At 43.8% G+C, this 14,557-nt stretch overlaps 1 protein-coding gene across 2 annotated transcripts in view; it reads right to left on the bottom strand.

Annotated features, from left to right (window-relative positions):
- NRBP1 (nuclear receptor binding protein 1) overlaps window positions 1-14,557 on the bottom strand; it is a 407,435-nt gene that overhangs the window by 357,884 nt on the left and 34,994 nt on the right. For both annotated transcript variants that reach the window (XM_053709396.1, XM_053709398.1), the window contains exons 3-4: window positions 3,694-3,816; window positions 3,051-3,152 (exon numbers count right to left, since the gene is read on the bottom strand). In XM_053709396.1, coding sequence (XP_053565371.1) covers window positions 3,051-3,152; window positions 3,694-3,816 — 225 coding nt within the window. The remainder of the gene's footprint in view (window positions 1-3,050; window positions 3,153-3,693; window positions 3,817-14,557) is intronic.

Below are 14,557 nucleotides of genomic sequence, written 5' to 3'. Positions count from 1 at the left end.
CGCTAATGACCATACCCTGCACCCCTCACCTGTGCACTAACCGCTAATGACCATACCCTGCGCCCCTCACCTGTGCACTAACCGCTAATGACCATACCCTGCACCCCTCACCTGTGCACTAACTGCTAATGACCATACCCTGCACCCCTCACCTGTGCACTAACTGCTAATGACCATACCCTGCACCCCTCACCTGTGCACTAACCGCTAATGACCATACCCTGCGCCCCTCACCTGTGCACTAACCGCTAATGACCATACCCTGCTCCCCTCACCTGTGCACCAACTGCTAATGACCATACCCTGCGCCCCTCTCACCTGTGCACTAACTGCTAATGACCATACCCTGCGCCTCTCACCTGTGCACTAACTGCTAATGACCATACCCTGCCCCCTCTCACCTGTGCACTAACTGCTAATGACCATACCCTGCCCCCTCTCACCTGTGCACCAACTGCTAATGACCATACCCTGCACCCCTCACCCGTGCACTAATGCCATTAGCTTGTTCACTCACTTGTGCACTAATGCTATTAACTTGCTCACTCATCCGTGCACTAATGCTCACCCGTGCACTAATGCCATTAGCTTGTTCACTCACCCGTGCACTAATGCTATTAACTTGCTCACTCACCCGTGCACTATTGCTCACTCACCCGTGCACTAATGCTATTAACTTGCTCACTCATCCGTGCACTAATGCTCACCCGTGCACTAATGCTATTAACTTGCTCACTCACCCGTGCACTAATGCTATTAACTTGCTCACTCACCTGTGCACTATTGCTCACTCACCCGTGCACTAATGCTATTAACTTGCTCACTCACCCGTGCACTAATGCTCACTCAACCGTGCACTAATGCCATTAACTTGCTCACTCACCCGTGCACTAATGCTATTAACTTGCTCACTCACCCGTGCACTAATGCTATTAACTTGCTCACTCACCCGTGCACTATTGCTATTAGCTTGCTCACTCACCTGTGCACTACTGCTCACTCACCCGTGCACTACTGCTCACTCACCCGTGCACTAATGCTATTAACTTGCTCACTCACCCGTGCACTAATGCTATTAGCTTGCTCACTCACCCGTGCACTAATGCTCACTCACCCGTGCACTAATGCTATTAGCTTGCTCACTCACCCGTGCACTACTGCTATTAACTTGCTCACTCACCCGTGCACTAATGCTATTAGCTTGCTCACTCACCCGTGCACTAATACTCACTCACCCGTGCACTAATGCTATTAGCTTGCTCACTCACCCGTGCACTACTGCTCACTCACCCGTGCACTAATGCTATTAGCTTGCTCACTCACCCGTGCACTAATGCTCACTCACCCGTGCACTAATGCTATTAGCTTGCTCACTCACCTGTGCACTACTGCTCACTCACCCGTGCACTACTGCTATTAACTTGCTCACTCACCCGTGCACTAATGCTATTAGCTTGCTCACTCACCCGTGCACTAATACTCACTCACCCGTGCACTAATGCTATTAGCTTGCTCACTCACCTGTGCACTACTGCTCACTCACCCATGCACTACTGCTCACTCACCCATGCACTACTGCTCACTCACCCGTGCACTAATGCTATTAACTTGCTCACTCACCCGTGCACTAATGCTATTAGCTTGCTCACTCACCCGTGCACTAATGCTATTAGCTTGCTCACTCACCTGTGCACTACTGCTCACTCACCCGTGCACTAATGCTATTGGCTTGCTCACTCACCCGTGCACTAATACTATTAGCTTGCTCACTCACCCGTGCACTAATACTATTAGCTTGCTCACTCACCTGTGCACTACTGCTCACTCACCCGTGCACTAATGCTATTAGCTTGCTCACTCACCCGTGCACTAATGCTATTGGCTTGCTCACTCACCCGTGCACTAATGCTATTAGCTTGCTCACTCACCCGTGCACTAATACTCACTCACCCGTGCACTAATGCTATTAGCTTGCTCACTCACCTGTGCACTACTGCTCACTCACCCATGCACTACTGCTCACTCACCCGTGCACTACTGCTCACTCACCCGTGCACTACTGCTCACTCACCCGTGCACTAATGCTATTAACTTGCTCACTCACCCGTGCACTAATGCTATTAGCTTGCTCACTCACCCGTGCACTAATGTTCACTCACCCGTGCACTAATGCTATTAGCTTGCTCACTCACCTGTGCACTACTGCTCACTCACCCGTCCACTACTGCTATTAGCTTGCTCACTCACCCGTGCACTACTGCTATTAACTTGCTCACTCACCCGTGCACTAATGCTATTAGCTTGCTCACTCACCTGTGCACTACTGCTCACTCACCCGTGCACTACTGCTCACTCACCCGTGCACTAGTGCTATTAACTTGCTCACTCACCCATGCACTAATACTCACTCACCCGTGCACTAATGCTATTAGCTTGCTCACTCACCCGTGCACTAATGCTATTGGCTTGCTCACTCACCCGTGCACTAATGCTATTAGCTTGCTCACTCACCTGTGCACTACTGCTCACTCACCCGTGCACTACTGCTCACTCACCCGTGCACTAATGCTATTAGCTTGCTCACTCACCCGTGCACTAATACTCACTCACCCGTGCACTAATGCTATTAGCTTGCTCACTCACCTGTGCACTACTGCTCACTCACCCGTGCACTAATGCTATTGGCTTGCTCACTCACCCGTGCACTAATACTCACTCACCTGTGCACTACTGCTCACTCACCCGTGCACTAATGCTATTAGCTTGCTCACTCACCTGTGCACTACTGCTCACTCACCCGTGCACTAATGCTATTAGCTTGCTCACTCACCTGTGCACTACTGCTCACTCACCCGTGCACTACTGCTATTAGCTTGCTCACTCACCCATGCACTACTGCTCACTCACCCGTGCACTACTGCTATTAACTTGCTCACTCACCTGTGCACTACTGCTCACTCACCCGTGCACTAATGCTATTAGCTTGCTCACTCACCCATGCACTACTGCTCACTCACCCGTGCACTACTGCTATTAACTTGCTCACTCACCCGTGCTTTGTTCTCCTTGACGTCTGCCCAGTATTTATGGAACTTGACAATGTTGAGGTGCTCCAGCTGGATGAGGTTATCAAACACGGCCTTCACCTTTTCCTGCAGACACAAGCACAGCTATCACACTGGGCAGGGAGCAATTAAAGGGATACAAAGGTCACAATTTAAAGGTGCATGTGTGCATTTAAATAGAAGCATTTTGCAATATTCTTCAATTAGCAAAAATGCTTCTAGTGAAATGTGTCACTGTTTTTAAGCAGCATACGCACATATGCTGAGTGTCCTGTGCACATTCTCTCCTGTACGGCACTCATCACTGACCAGCAGCTCCCTGTGCAGGTGTTAGCATATGTGTGTATGCCGTGAGGGCCCATGCACCAGAACACATAGAGCTGCTGGTCAGTGATGAGTGCCGTACAGGAGAGAACTCTGACTTCTGGTGCATGGGCCCTCACGGCATACGCACATATGCTGCTGAAACAGTAATAGCTTTTACTAGAAGCATTTTTGCAAATGGAAGTAGATGCAAAAATGTTTTTATTTAAAACTGAAATGCACATTTCTATTTTGACCTTTCTGCCCCTTTAATTCAGAGCCATAGAGAAGGTTATTGACATATCAGGTTCCATGGCACACGTACCTCTTGCATTTTGAAGTTTTTACGTTCAGAAAACTGAACCTCATTCCAAACCACCTCCACCCCCTCCTCTGTATCCATAGCGAGGTAGGCACTGTCAATACCAGGTACATTGCGCTGATTCACCTGTAAGTGAGGAGGTACAGATCTGTGACTGATTGTGAATGGCAGAAATGAACATCAAAATGATAAGCAATTTCTTTATCTTGGCCCATATACCTGGGTAAAAATTACCAGCAAATACACCTCCCCCAAGGGACATGGACAGAACTGATTACCTGCATAAAGGTAACCCTTAGGCACTTCCTAGAGATGTCCAGCCAAAGGTGGCCTAGGAGGGAGCCTGGTGGGTATTACCCAGGGATATGGGCCCTCCTTGATGATAATAATAATAATAATAATAATAATAATAATAATATGTAAAGATAGGAACAAATACAAATATAAGATTACATCACAAACAAAACCTATCAGAAGCAAATGGGCGCATGTTAATTTTATAATGAGAGATAAAATGCAAGAAGAAGCTAGACCATTGTTAAACCAATCTCCTAGGGTATGGACATCTGTCCCAAAAGCCCCAAATATTCACAGAAAGCATCCTAAGGCTATCCAAACCTGCTACTTATAGTCTCTGTATATAGAAAGCATCCTAAGGCTATCCAAACCTGCTACTTATAGTCTCTGTATATAGAAAGCATCCTAAGACTATACAAACCTGTTACTTATAGTCTCTGTATATAGAAAGCATCCTAAGGCTATCCAAACCTGCTACTTATAGTCTCTGTATATAGAAAGCATCCTAAGGCTATCCAAACCTGCTACTTATAGTCTCTGTATATAGAAAGCATCCTAAGGCTATCCAAACCTGCTACTTATAGTCTCTGTATATAGAAAGCATCCTAAGACTATACAAACCTGTTACTTATAGTCTCTGTATATAGAAAGCATCCTAAGGCTATCCAAACCTGCTACTTATAGTCTCTGTATATAGAAAGCATCCTAAGGCTATCCAAACCTGCTACTTATAGTCTCTGTATATAGAAAGCATCCTAAGACTATACAAACCTGTTACTTATAGTCTCTGTATATAGAAAGCATCCTAAGGCTATCCAAACCTGCTACTTATAGTCTCTGTATATAGAAAGCATCCTAAGACTATACAAACCTGCTACTTATAGTCTCTGTATATAGAAAGCATCCTAAGGCTATCCAAACCTGCTACTTATAGTCTCTGTATATAGAAAGCATCCTAAGACTATCCAAACCTGCTACTTATAGTCTCTGTATATAGAAAGCATCCTAAGACTATACAAACCTGTTACTTATAGTCTCTGTATATAGAAAGCATCCTAAGACTATACAAACCTGCTACTTATAGTCTCTGTATATAGAAAGCATCCTAAGACTATCCAAACCTGTTACTTATAGTCTCTGTATATAGAAAGCATCCTAAGACTATCCAAACCTGCTACTTATAGTCTCTGTATATAGAAAGCATCCTAAGGCTATCCAAACCTGCTACTTATAGTCTCTGTATATAGAAAGCATCCTAAGGCTATACAAACCTGTTACTTATAGTCTCTGTATATAGAAAGCATCCTAAGGCTATACAAACCTGCTACTTATAGTCTCTGTATATAGAAAGCATCCTAAGGCTATACAAACCTGTTACTTATAGTCTCTGTATATAGAAAGCATCCTAAGACTATCCAAACCTGCTACTTATAGTCTCTGTATATAGAAAGCATCCTAAGACTATCCAAACCTGCTACTTATAGTCTCTGTATATAGAAAGCATCCTAAGGCTATCCAAACCTGCTACTTATAGTCTCTGTATATAGAAAGCATCCTAAGGCTATACAAACCTGCTACTTATAGTCTCTGTATATAGAAAGCATCCTAAGGCTATCCAAACCTGTTACTTATAGTCTCTGTATATAGAAAGCATCCTAAGACTATCCAAACCTGCTACTTATAGTCTCTGTATATAGAAAGCATCCTAAGGCTATCCAAACCTGTTACTTATAGTCTCTGTATATAGAAAGCATCCTAAGACTATCCAAACCTGTTACTTATAGTCTCTGTATATAGAAAGCATCCTAAGACTATCCAAACCTGTTACTTATAGTCTCTGTATATAGAAAGCATCCTAAGACTATCCAAACCTGCTACTTATAGTCTCTGTATATAGAAAGCATCCTAAGACTATCCAAACCTGTTACTTATAGGCTCTGTATATAGAAAGCATCCTAAGGCTATACAAACCTGCTACTTATAGTCTCTGTATATAGAAAGCATCCTAAGGCTATCCAAACCTGCTACTTATAGTCTCTGTATATAGAAAGCATCCTAAGACTATCCAAACCTGCTACTTATAGTCTCTGTATATAGAAAGCATCCTAAGACTATCCAAACCTGTTACTTATAGTCTCTGTATATAGAAAGCATCCTAAGACTATCCAAACCTGCTACTTATAGTCTCTGTATATAGAAAGCATCCTAAGACTATCCAAACCTGTTATTTATAGTCTCTGTATATAGAAAGCATCCTAAGACTATACAAACCTGCTACTTATAGTCTCTGTATATAGAAAGCATCCTAAGGCTATCCAAACCTGTTACTTATAGTCTCTGTATATAGAAAGCATCCTAAGGCTATCCAAACCTGTTACTTATAGTCTCTGTATATAGAAAGCATCCTAAGACTATCCAAACCTGCTACTTATAGTCTCTGTATATAGAAAGCATCCTAAGACTATACAAACCTGCTACTTATAGGCTCTGTATATAGAAAGCATCCTAAGGCTATCCAAACCTGTTACTTATAGTCTCTGTATATAGAAAGCATCCTAAGGCTATCCAAACCTGTTACTTATAGTCTCTGTATATAGAAAGCATCCTAAGGCTATCCAAACCTGCTACTTATAGTCTCTGTATATAGAAAGCATCCTAAGACTATCCAAACCTGTTACTTATAGTCTCTGTATATAGAAAGCATCCTAAGACTATCCAAACCTGCTACTTATAGTCTCTGTATATAGAAAGCATCCTAAGACTATACAAACCTGCTACTTATAGTCTCTGTATATAGAAAGCATCCTAAGGCTATCCAAACCTGTTACTTATAGTCTCTGTATATAGAAAGCATCCTAAGGCTATCCAAACCTGTTACTTATAGTCTCTGTATATAGAAAGCATCCTAAGGCTATCCAAACCTGTTACTTATAGTCTCTGTATATAGAAAGCATCCTAAGACTATACAAACCTGTTACTTATAGGCTCTGTATATAGAAAGCATCCTAAGGCTATCCAAACCTGCTACTTATAGTCTCTGTATATAGAAAGCATCCTAAGGCTATCCAAACCTGTTACTTATAGTCTCTGTATATAGAAAGCATCCTAAGGCTATCCAAACCTGTTACTTATAGTCTCTGTATATAGAAAGCATCCTAAGACTATACAAACCTGTTACTTATAGGCTCTGTATATAGAAAGCATCCTAAGGCTATCCAAACCTGCTACTTATAGTCTCTGTATATAGAAAGCATCCTAAGACTATCCAAACCTGTTACTTATAGTCTCTGTATATAGAAAGCATCCTAAGACTATCCAAACCTGTTACTTATAGTCTCTGTATATAGAAAGCATCCTAAGGCTATCCAAACCTGCTACTTATAGTCTCTGTATATAGAAAGCATCCTAAGACTATCCAAACCTGTTACTTATAGTCTCTGTATATAGAAAGCATCCTAAGGCTATCCAAACCTGTTACTTATAGTCTCTGTATATAGAAAGCATCCTAAGGCTATCCAAACCTGTTACTTATAGTCTCTGTATATAGAAAGCATCCTAAGGCTATACAAAGCTAGTCTGGGGGAAAACAGTCAAGTCTCTTAAAGGGACAGTCTTCATCAGAATTTGTATTGTTTTAAAAACAAAATTTATACTAACCTGATAAATGTCTTTCTTTCCGGATATGGAGAGTCCACAACGTCATTAATTACTAGTGGGAATATCACTCCTGGCCAGCAGGAGGAGGCAAAGAGCACCACAGCAAAGCTGTCAAGTATCACTCCCCTACCCATAATCCCCAGTCATTCTACCAAAAAGAAAATGGAAAAAACATAAATTATGCTTAGCTGACAATTTCCTTTCCATCTGTATGAGGAGAGTCCATGGCCTCATTCCTTACTTCTGGGAATACAGAACCTGGCCAGCAGGAGGAGGCAAAGACACCACAGCCAAAGGCTTAAAGGGACAGTCAACCCAAAATTTCAAATAGGTAAATTCCTATAAACTTGCTAACGATTATTATTTTGAACTATAGCCCAATTTAGTAGCCTAAAGCGTTTCTAAGTATTAGTACTTACTTTTGTCTCGTTTGACTGTTTAAAGTATCTTTATTGTGCAGCTCTAACGGCTAATTTTCGTCAGTACACACTTCCGTGTTTTGCGTATGCGCAGTGCGCCGATAACGCTGTAGGAAAATGAGAAGGGATTTAGAGTTCCTATTTGAAACCTCCCCCCTACAGCGTTATCGGCAAACTGGGCAAAACACGGGAGTGACACAGGAGTGTGTACGGGCGAAAATTAGCCGTTAGAGCTGCACAATGAAGATACTGGTGACGAAATATGGGAGGGGGCAGACGGACATTTTAAAACAGCCACACGAGACAAAAGTAAGTACTAATACTTAGAAGCGCTTTAGGCTACTAAATTGGGCTATAGTTCAAAATAAAAACCGTTAGCAAGTTTATAGGAATTACCTATTTGAAATTTTGGGTTGACTGTCCTTTTAAATACCTCTCCCACTTCCATCATCCCCCAGTCATTCTGACGAGGGAACAAGGAACAATAGGAGAAATATCAGGGTATAAATGGTGCCAGAAGAACAAAAAAATTTGGTCCGCCCAACGGAGAAAACGTGCAAGAGCCGTGGACTCTCCTCGTACAAATGGAAAGGAAATTATCAGGTAAGCATAATTTATGTTTTCCATCTTAATATTAGGAGAGTCCACTGCTTTATTTCTTACTTGTGGGAAACATATACCAAAGCTCTAGAGGAAGAGTGAAAAACGGGAGGGTAAAAAGAAGGCACCACAGCCTGCAAAACCCTTTCTCCCAAAAGCTGGCTCTGCCGAAGCAAAAATTTCAAATATGTAAAATCTAGAAAATGTATGTAAGGAAGACCAGGTAGCATCCCTACAATCTAATCCATAGAGGCCTCATTCTCAAAAGACCCAAGAGGAAACCAAAGCTTTAGTTGAATGAGCCTTCATCCTCTGAGGAGGCTTGTTTCCCGCCGACTCATAAGCTAAGCGATTAATGCTCCTCAAACAGAAAAACAAAGAAGCGTACGAGGCATCCCGCCCCTTACGCTGCCCAGAATAGACACAAACAAGGAAAAAGACTGACGAAATACCCTTGTAGCCTGAAGCTAGAATTTCAAGGCCCGAACCACATCCAAGATGACATAACCCCTCCTTCAAAGAGAAGGATTAGAACACAAGGAAGGTACCACAATCTCCTGATTGATGATGCAATCAGGAACAACTATAGGAAGAAAACCCAACCCTGTACGAAGAACAGCCTTAGCCACATGAAAAACTAGGTAAGGAAATTTACAATGCAAGGCAGCCATCTAAATTAAGACTCCATGGAGGAGTAACTGGTTTGAACCCAGGCCTGATCCTGACCGATTGATTGGCGGTTGTTCCAGATGTTCAGACGTTTGTGTAACAAAACAGATAAAGCCGAGATCTGACCCTTTAGGGAACTCGTTGATAAACCCTTCTCCAAACCCTCTTGGAGAAAAGACAAAATTCTAGGAATTCTAACCCTACTCCATGAGGAGCCCTTCGATTCACACCAAATTTTATGTTAAATCTTTCTAGTCACAGGCTTACGAGCCTGAATCATGGTCTCTATGACCGATTCAGAAAACCCCCGCTAGGATAAAATTAAGCGTTCAATCTCCAAGCAGTCAGCTTCAGAGAAACTAGATTTGGGTGAAGGAATGGTCCTTGAATCAGAAGGTCCTTCCTCAACGGAAGTCTCCAAGGTGGCAGAGATGACATTTCCACCAGATCTGCATACCAAATCCTGCAAGGCCAAGCCGGAGCAATAAGAATCACCAACGCCCTCTCCTGTTTGATTCGAGCAATGACCCGAGGAAGAAGCGCAAACGGAGGAAATAGATGCTCTGGCGGTTCCTTGGTCCTTCAGCCTTGCGTACCCATCAGTTCTGCCTGGGAATCCCTGGACCTCGACCCGTATCTCGGGATCTTGGCATTCTGTCGAGATGCCATGAGATCTAACTCCGGCCGACGCCATTTGAGAATCAGGCTGGAGAACACTTCCGAGTGGAGTTCCTACTCTCCCGGATGAAAAGTCTGCCTGCTCAGAAAGTCCGCCTCCCAGTTGTCCAACTCTGGGATGTGGATCGACGACAGATAGCAAGAATGGGCCTCCACCCACCGAATTATCTTGGTTACCTCGGTCATCGCTAAGGAACTCCTCGTTCCTCCTTGATGATTGATGTAAGCCACTGAAGTTATGTTGTCTGACTGGAATCTGATAAACTGGGCCGAGGCTAACTGAGGCCAGGCCAGAAGAGCATTGAAGATCGCTCTTAGTTCCAGGATGTTTAAAGGAAGAACAGTCTCCGCCTGAGTCCACACTCCCTGAGCCTTTAGGGAACCCCAAACAGCGCCCCACCCTAGAAGGCTGGCGTCTGTTGTCACAATCACCCAGGACGGTCTGCGAAAACAGGTTCCCTGGGATAGATGATCCAGAGACAACCACCATTGAAGTGAGTCCCTCGTCTCCTGTTCCAGGGTTATTCGAGGAGACAAGTCTGCATAATCTCCATTCCACTGCCTGAGCATGTTTAACTGCAGAGGTTTGAGGTGGAACAAAGCAAACGGAATGATGTCCATTGCCGTCACCATCAGTCAGATTACTTCCATGCACTGGGCCACTGAAGGTCGAGGAGTGGACTGACGGGTTAGACAGGTATCGAGAATCTTTGATTTCGTGACTTCCGTCAGAAAAATCCTCATAGATATAGAATTGATTAGAGTTCCCAAGAAAGTCACCCTTGTATTCAGGATTAATGAACTCTTTTCCAGATTTACCTTCCACCCGTGAGTTCTCAGGAAGGATAGCACCATGTCGGTATGAGACCTTGCTTGTTGAAAAGATGGCGACTGGATTAGAATATCGTCCAGATAAGGCGCCACCGCAATGCCCTGTGGCCTTAGAACAGCCAGTAGAGACCCCCAGAACTTTTGTGAAAATTCTGGGGGCCGTGGCCAGACCGAAAGGCAGAGCCACAAACTGGAAGTGTTTGTCTAGAAAAGCAAACCTCAAGAACCTATGATGATCTCTGTGGATAGGAACATGTAGATATGCATCCTTTAAATCCACTGTCATCATAAATTGAAGATCATGGATCAATGGAAGAATGGAACGAATAGTTTCCATCTTGAATGACGGAACCCTGAGAAACTTGTTTAGACTCTTGAGGTCTAATATAGGTCTGAAGGCTCCCTCCTTTCTGGGAACCACAAACAGATTTAAATAAAAAACCCTGTTCCTGTACTGGAACAGGAACAATCACTCCCATGGAGGAGAGGTTTCTTACACAATATAAGGACGCCTCTTTTTTTATCTGGTCTGCAGATAATCTTGAAAGAAGAAACCTGCCTCTGGGAGGAAATTTTTTGAACTCCATTTTGTATTCCTTAGACACTATTTCTACTGCCCAGGGATCCTGAACGTCCCGAACCCAAGCCTGAACGAAGAAGGAAAGTCTGCCCCCTACTAGATCTGGTCCCGGATCGGAGGCATGCCCTTCATGCCGTTTTAGATTCAACAGCAGGCTTCTTGGATTGTTTACCCTTGTTCCAAGACTGGTTGGGTCTACATGTGGGTTTAGATTGCTCCTGCTTAGCGGAGGAAAAAATAAATAAATTTATCAGGTAAGCATAAATTTCCTTTTACGATATGACGAGTCCACGGATTTCATCCTTACTTATGGGATTACGCCTCCTGGTCAGCAGGAGGAGGCAAAGAGCACCACAGCAGAGCTGTATATATAGCTCCTCCCTTCCCTCTCCAGTCATTCGACTAAAGTTAGGAAGAGAAAGGAAAAGCCAAGGTGCAGAGGTGACTGAAGTTTAACAAAAATAAAGACCTGTCTTAAAAAATGACAGGGTGGGCCGTGGACTCGTCATTTCATAAAAGAAATAAATTTATCAGGTAAGCATAAATTTCATTTTCTTTTACAAAATATGACGAGTCCACGGATTTCATCCTTATTTATGGGATACAATACCAAAGCTAAAGGACACAGATGAAAGGGAGGGACAAGACAGGAACCTAAACGGAAGGCACCACTGCTTGAAGAACCTTTCTCCCAAAAACAGCCTCAGACGAGGCAAAAGTATCAAATTTGGAAAAAGTGTGAAGAGACGACCAAGTTGCAGCTTTGCAAATCTGTTCAACAGAAGCATCATTTTTAAATGCCCATGAGGAAGCCACAGCCCTAGTAGAATGAGCCGTAATTCGTTCAGGAGGCTGCTGTCCAGCAGTCTCTTATGCAATACGGATGATACTCTTCAGCCAAAAAGAAAGAGGTAGCCGTAGCTTTCTGATCCCTACGTTTCCCAGCAAAAACAACAAATAATGAAGATGTTTGACGAAAATCCTTAGTCGCCTGCAAGTAGAACTTCAAGGCACGGACGACGTCCAAATTATGTAACAGACGCTCCTTCTTAGAGGAAGGGTTAGGACACAAGGAAGGAACAACAATTTCCTGATTAATATTCTTGTTAGAAAAAACCTTAGGAAGAAAAACAGGTTTGGTACGTAACACCACCTTATCCGAATGGAAAATAAGATAAGGAGAATCACATTGTAATGCCGAAAGCTCAGAAACTCTGCGAGCAGAAGAAATAGCAACCAAAAATAAAACTTTCCATGATAATAACTTAATATCTATGGAATGCATAGGTTCAAACGGAACCCCTTGAAGAACATTAAGAACTAAATTCAAACTCCAAGGAGAAGCAATAGGTCTGAACACAGGTCTGATTCTAGTCAGGGCCTGAAAAAAGATTGAACATCTGGAAAATCTGCCAGACGCTTGTGTAACAAAATAAACAAAGCAGAAATCTGTCCTTTTAAGGAACTAGCTGACAACCCTTTCTCCAATCCTTCTTGGAGAAAAGATAAAATCCTGGAAATCCTAACCCTACTCCATGAGTAGCCCTTGGATTCGCACCAATAAAGATATTTACGCCATATCATATGGTAAATCTTTCTAGTAACAGGCTTGCGTGCCTGAATCAAGGTATCAATGACTGCCTCAGAGAACCCCTGCTTAAATAAGATCAAGCGTTCAATCTCCAAGCAGTCAGCTGCAGAGAAATTAGATTCGGATGATGGAAGTGTCCCTGAATGAGAAGGTCCTGCCTCAATGGTATGACGATCCATCAGATCGTCATACCAAGTCCTGCGAGGCCACGCAGGAGCGATGAGAATCACCGAAGCCCTCTTATGTTTGACTCGAGCAATCACCCGGGGAAGGAGAGCAAATGGAGGGAACACATAAGCTAGGTTGAACGACCAAGGCGCTGCCAAGGCATCTATCAGTTCAGCCTGAGGATCCCTGGACCTGGATCCGTATCTCGGGAGCTTGGCATTCTGACGAGACGACATGAGATCCAGCTCCGGCCAGCCCCATCTGAGAATCAGGGTGGCAAAGACCTCCGGATGGAGGTACCACTTCCCTGGATGAAATGTCTGTCTGCTCAAAAAATCCGCTTCCCAATTGTCTACTCCTAAGATGTGGATTGCTGACTGATAACAAGAGTGAGCCTCTGCCCACCAAATTATCTTGGATACTTCTGTCATCGCTAAGGAACTCCTTGTTCCTCCCTGATGATTGATGTAAGCCACAGTCGTGATCTTGTCCGACTGAAATCAGATGAACTTTGCCGAAACCAACTGAGGCCAAGCTTGAAGAGCATTGAATATTGCCCTCAATTCCAGAATATTGATTGGAAGTAGAGACACCGATCTAGTCCACACACCCTGAGCCTTCAGGGAATTCCAGACTGCACCCCATCCTAGTAGACTGGCGTCCGTTGTCACGATCACCCATGAGGGTCTGCGAAGCACGTCCCTTGGGACAGATGATCCGGCGACAACCACCAAAAAAGAGTCTCTTGTCTCCTGATCCAGATCTATCTGAGGAGATAAATTTGTATAATCTCCAATCCACTGTCTGAGCATGCTCAGCTGTAGAGGTCTGAGATGAAAACGAGCAAACGGAATGATGTCCATTGCCACCACCATCAATCCAATTACCTCCATGCACTGAGCCACTGATGGCCGAGGATTGGACTGAAGGGCTCGGCATGCATTCAGAATCTTTAACTTTCTGACTTCAGTCAAGAAGATTTTCATGGATAAAGAGTCTATTAGAGTTCCAAGGAAAGGAACCCTTGTCTGAGGAATTAGTGAACTTTTTTCTAGATTCACCTTCCACCCGTGAGTCCTTAGAAAGGACAAAACCATGTCGGTATGAGACCTTGTCAGTTGATAAGACGACGCCTGGATCAGAATATCGTCCAGATAAGGCGCCACTGAAATGCCCCGCGTTCTGAGAACCGCTAGCAGAGACCCTAGAACCTTCGTGAAGATCCTGGGTGCCGTGGCCAGCCCGAAGGGAAGAGCCACAAACTGAAAATGTTTGTCCAGGAAGGCAAACCTAAGGAACTAGTGATGATCTTTGTGGATAGGAATATGAAAATATGCATCCTTTAAGTCCACGGTAGTCATATATTGACCCTCCTGG

This window comes from Bombina bombina, chromosome 4, assembly GCF_027579735.1.
Source record: "Bombina bombina isolate aBomBom1 chromosome 4, aBomBom1.pri, whole genome shotgun sequence".
Lineage (NCBI taxonomy): Eukaryota > Metazoa > Chordata > Amphibia > Anura > Bombinatoridae > Bombina > Bombina bombina.
This window is presented reverse-complemented; position numbering and strand designations above follow the sequence as displayed.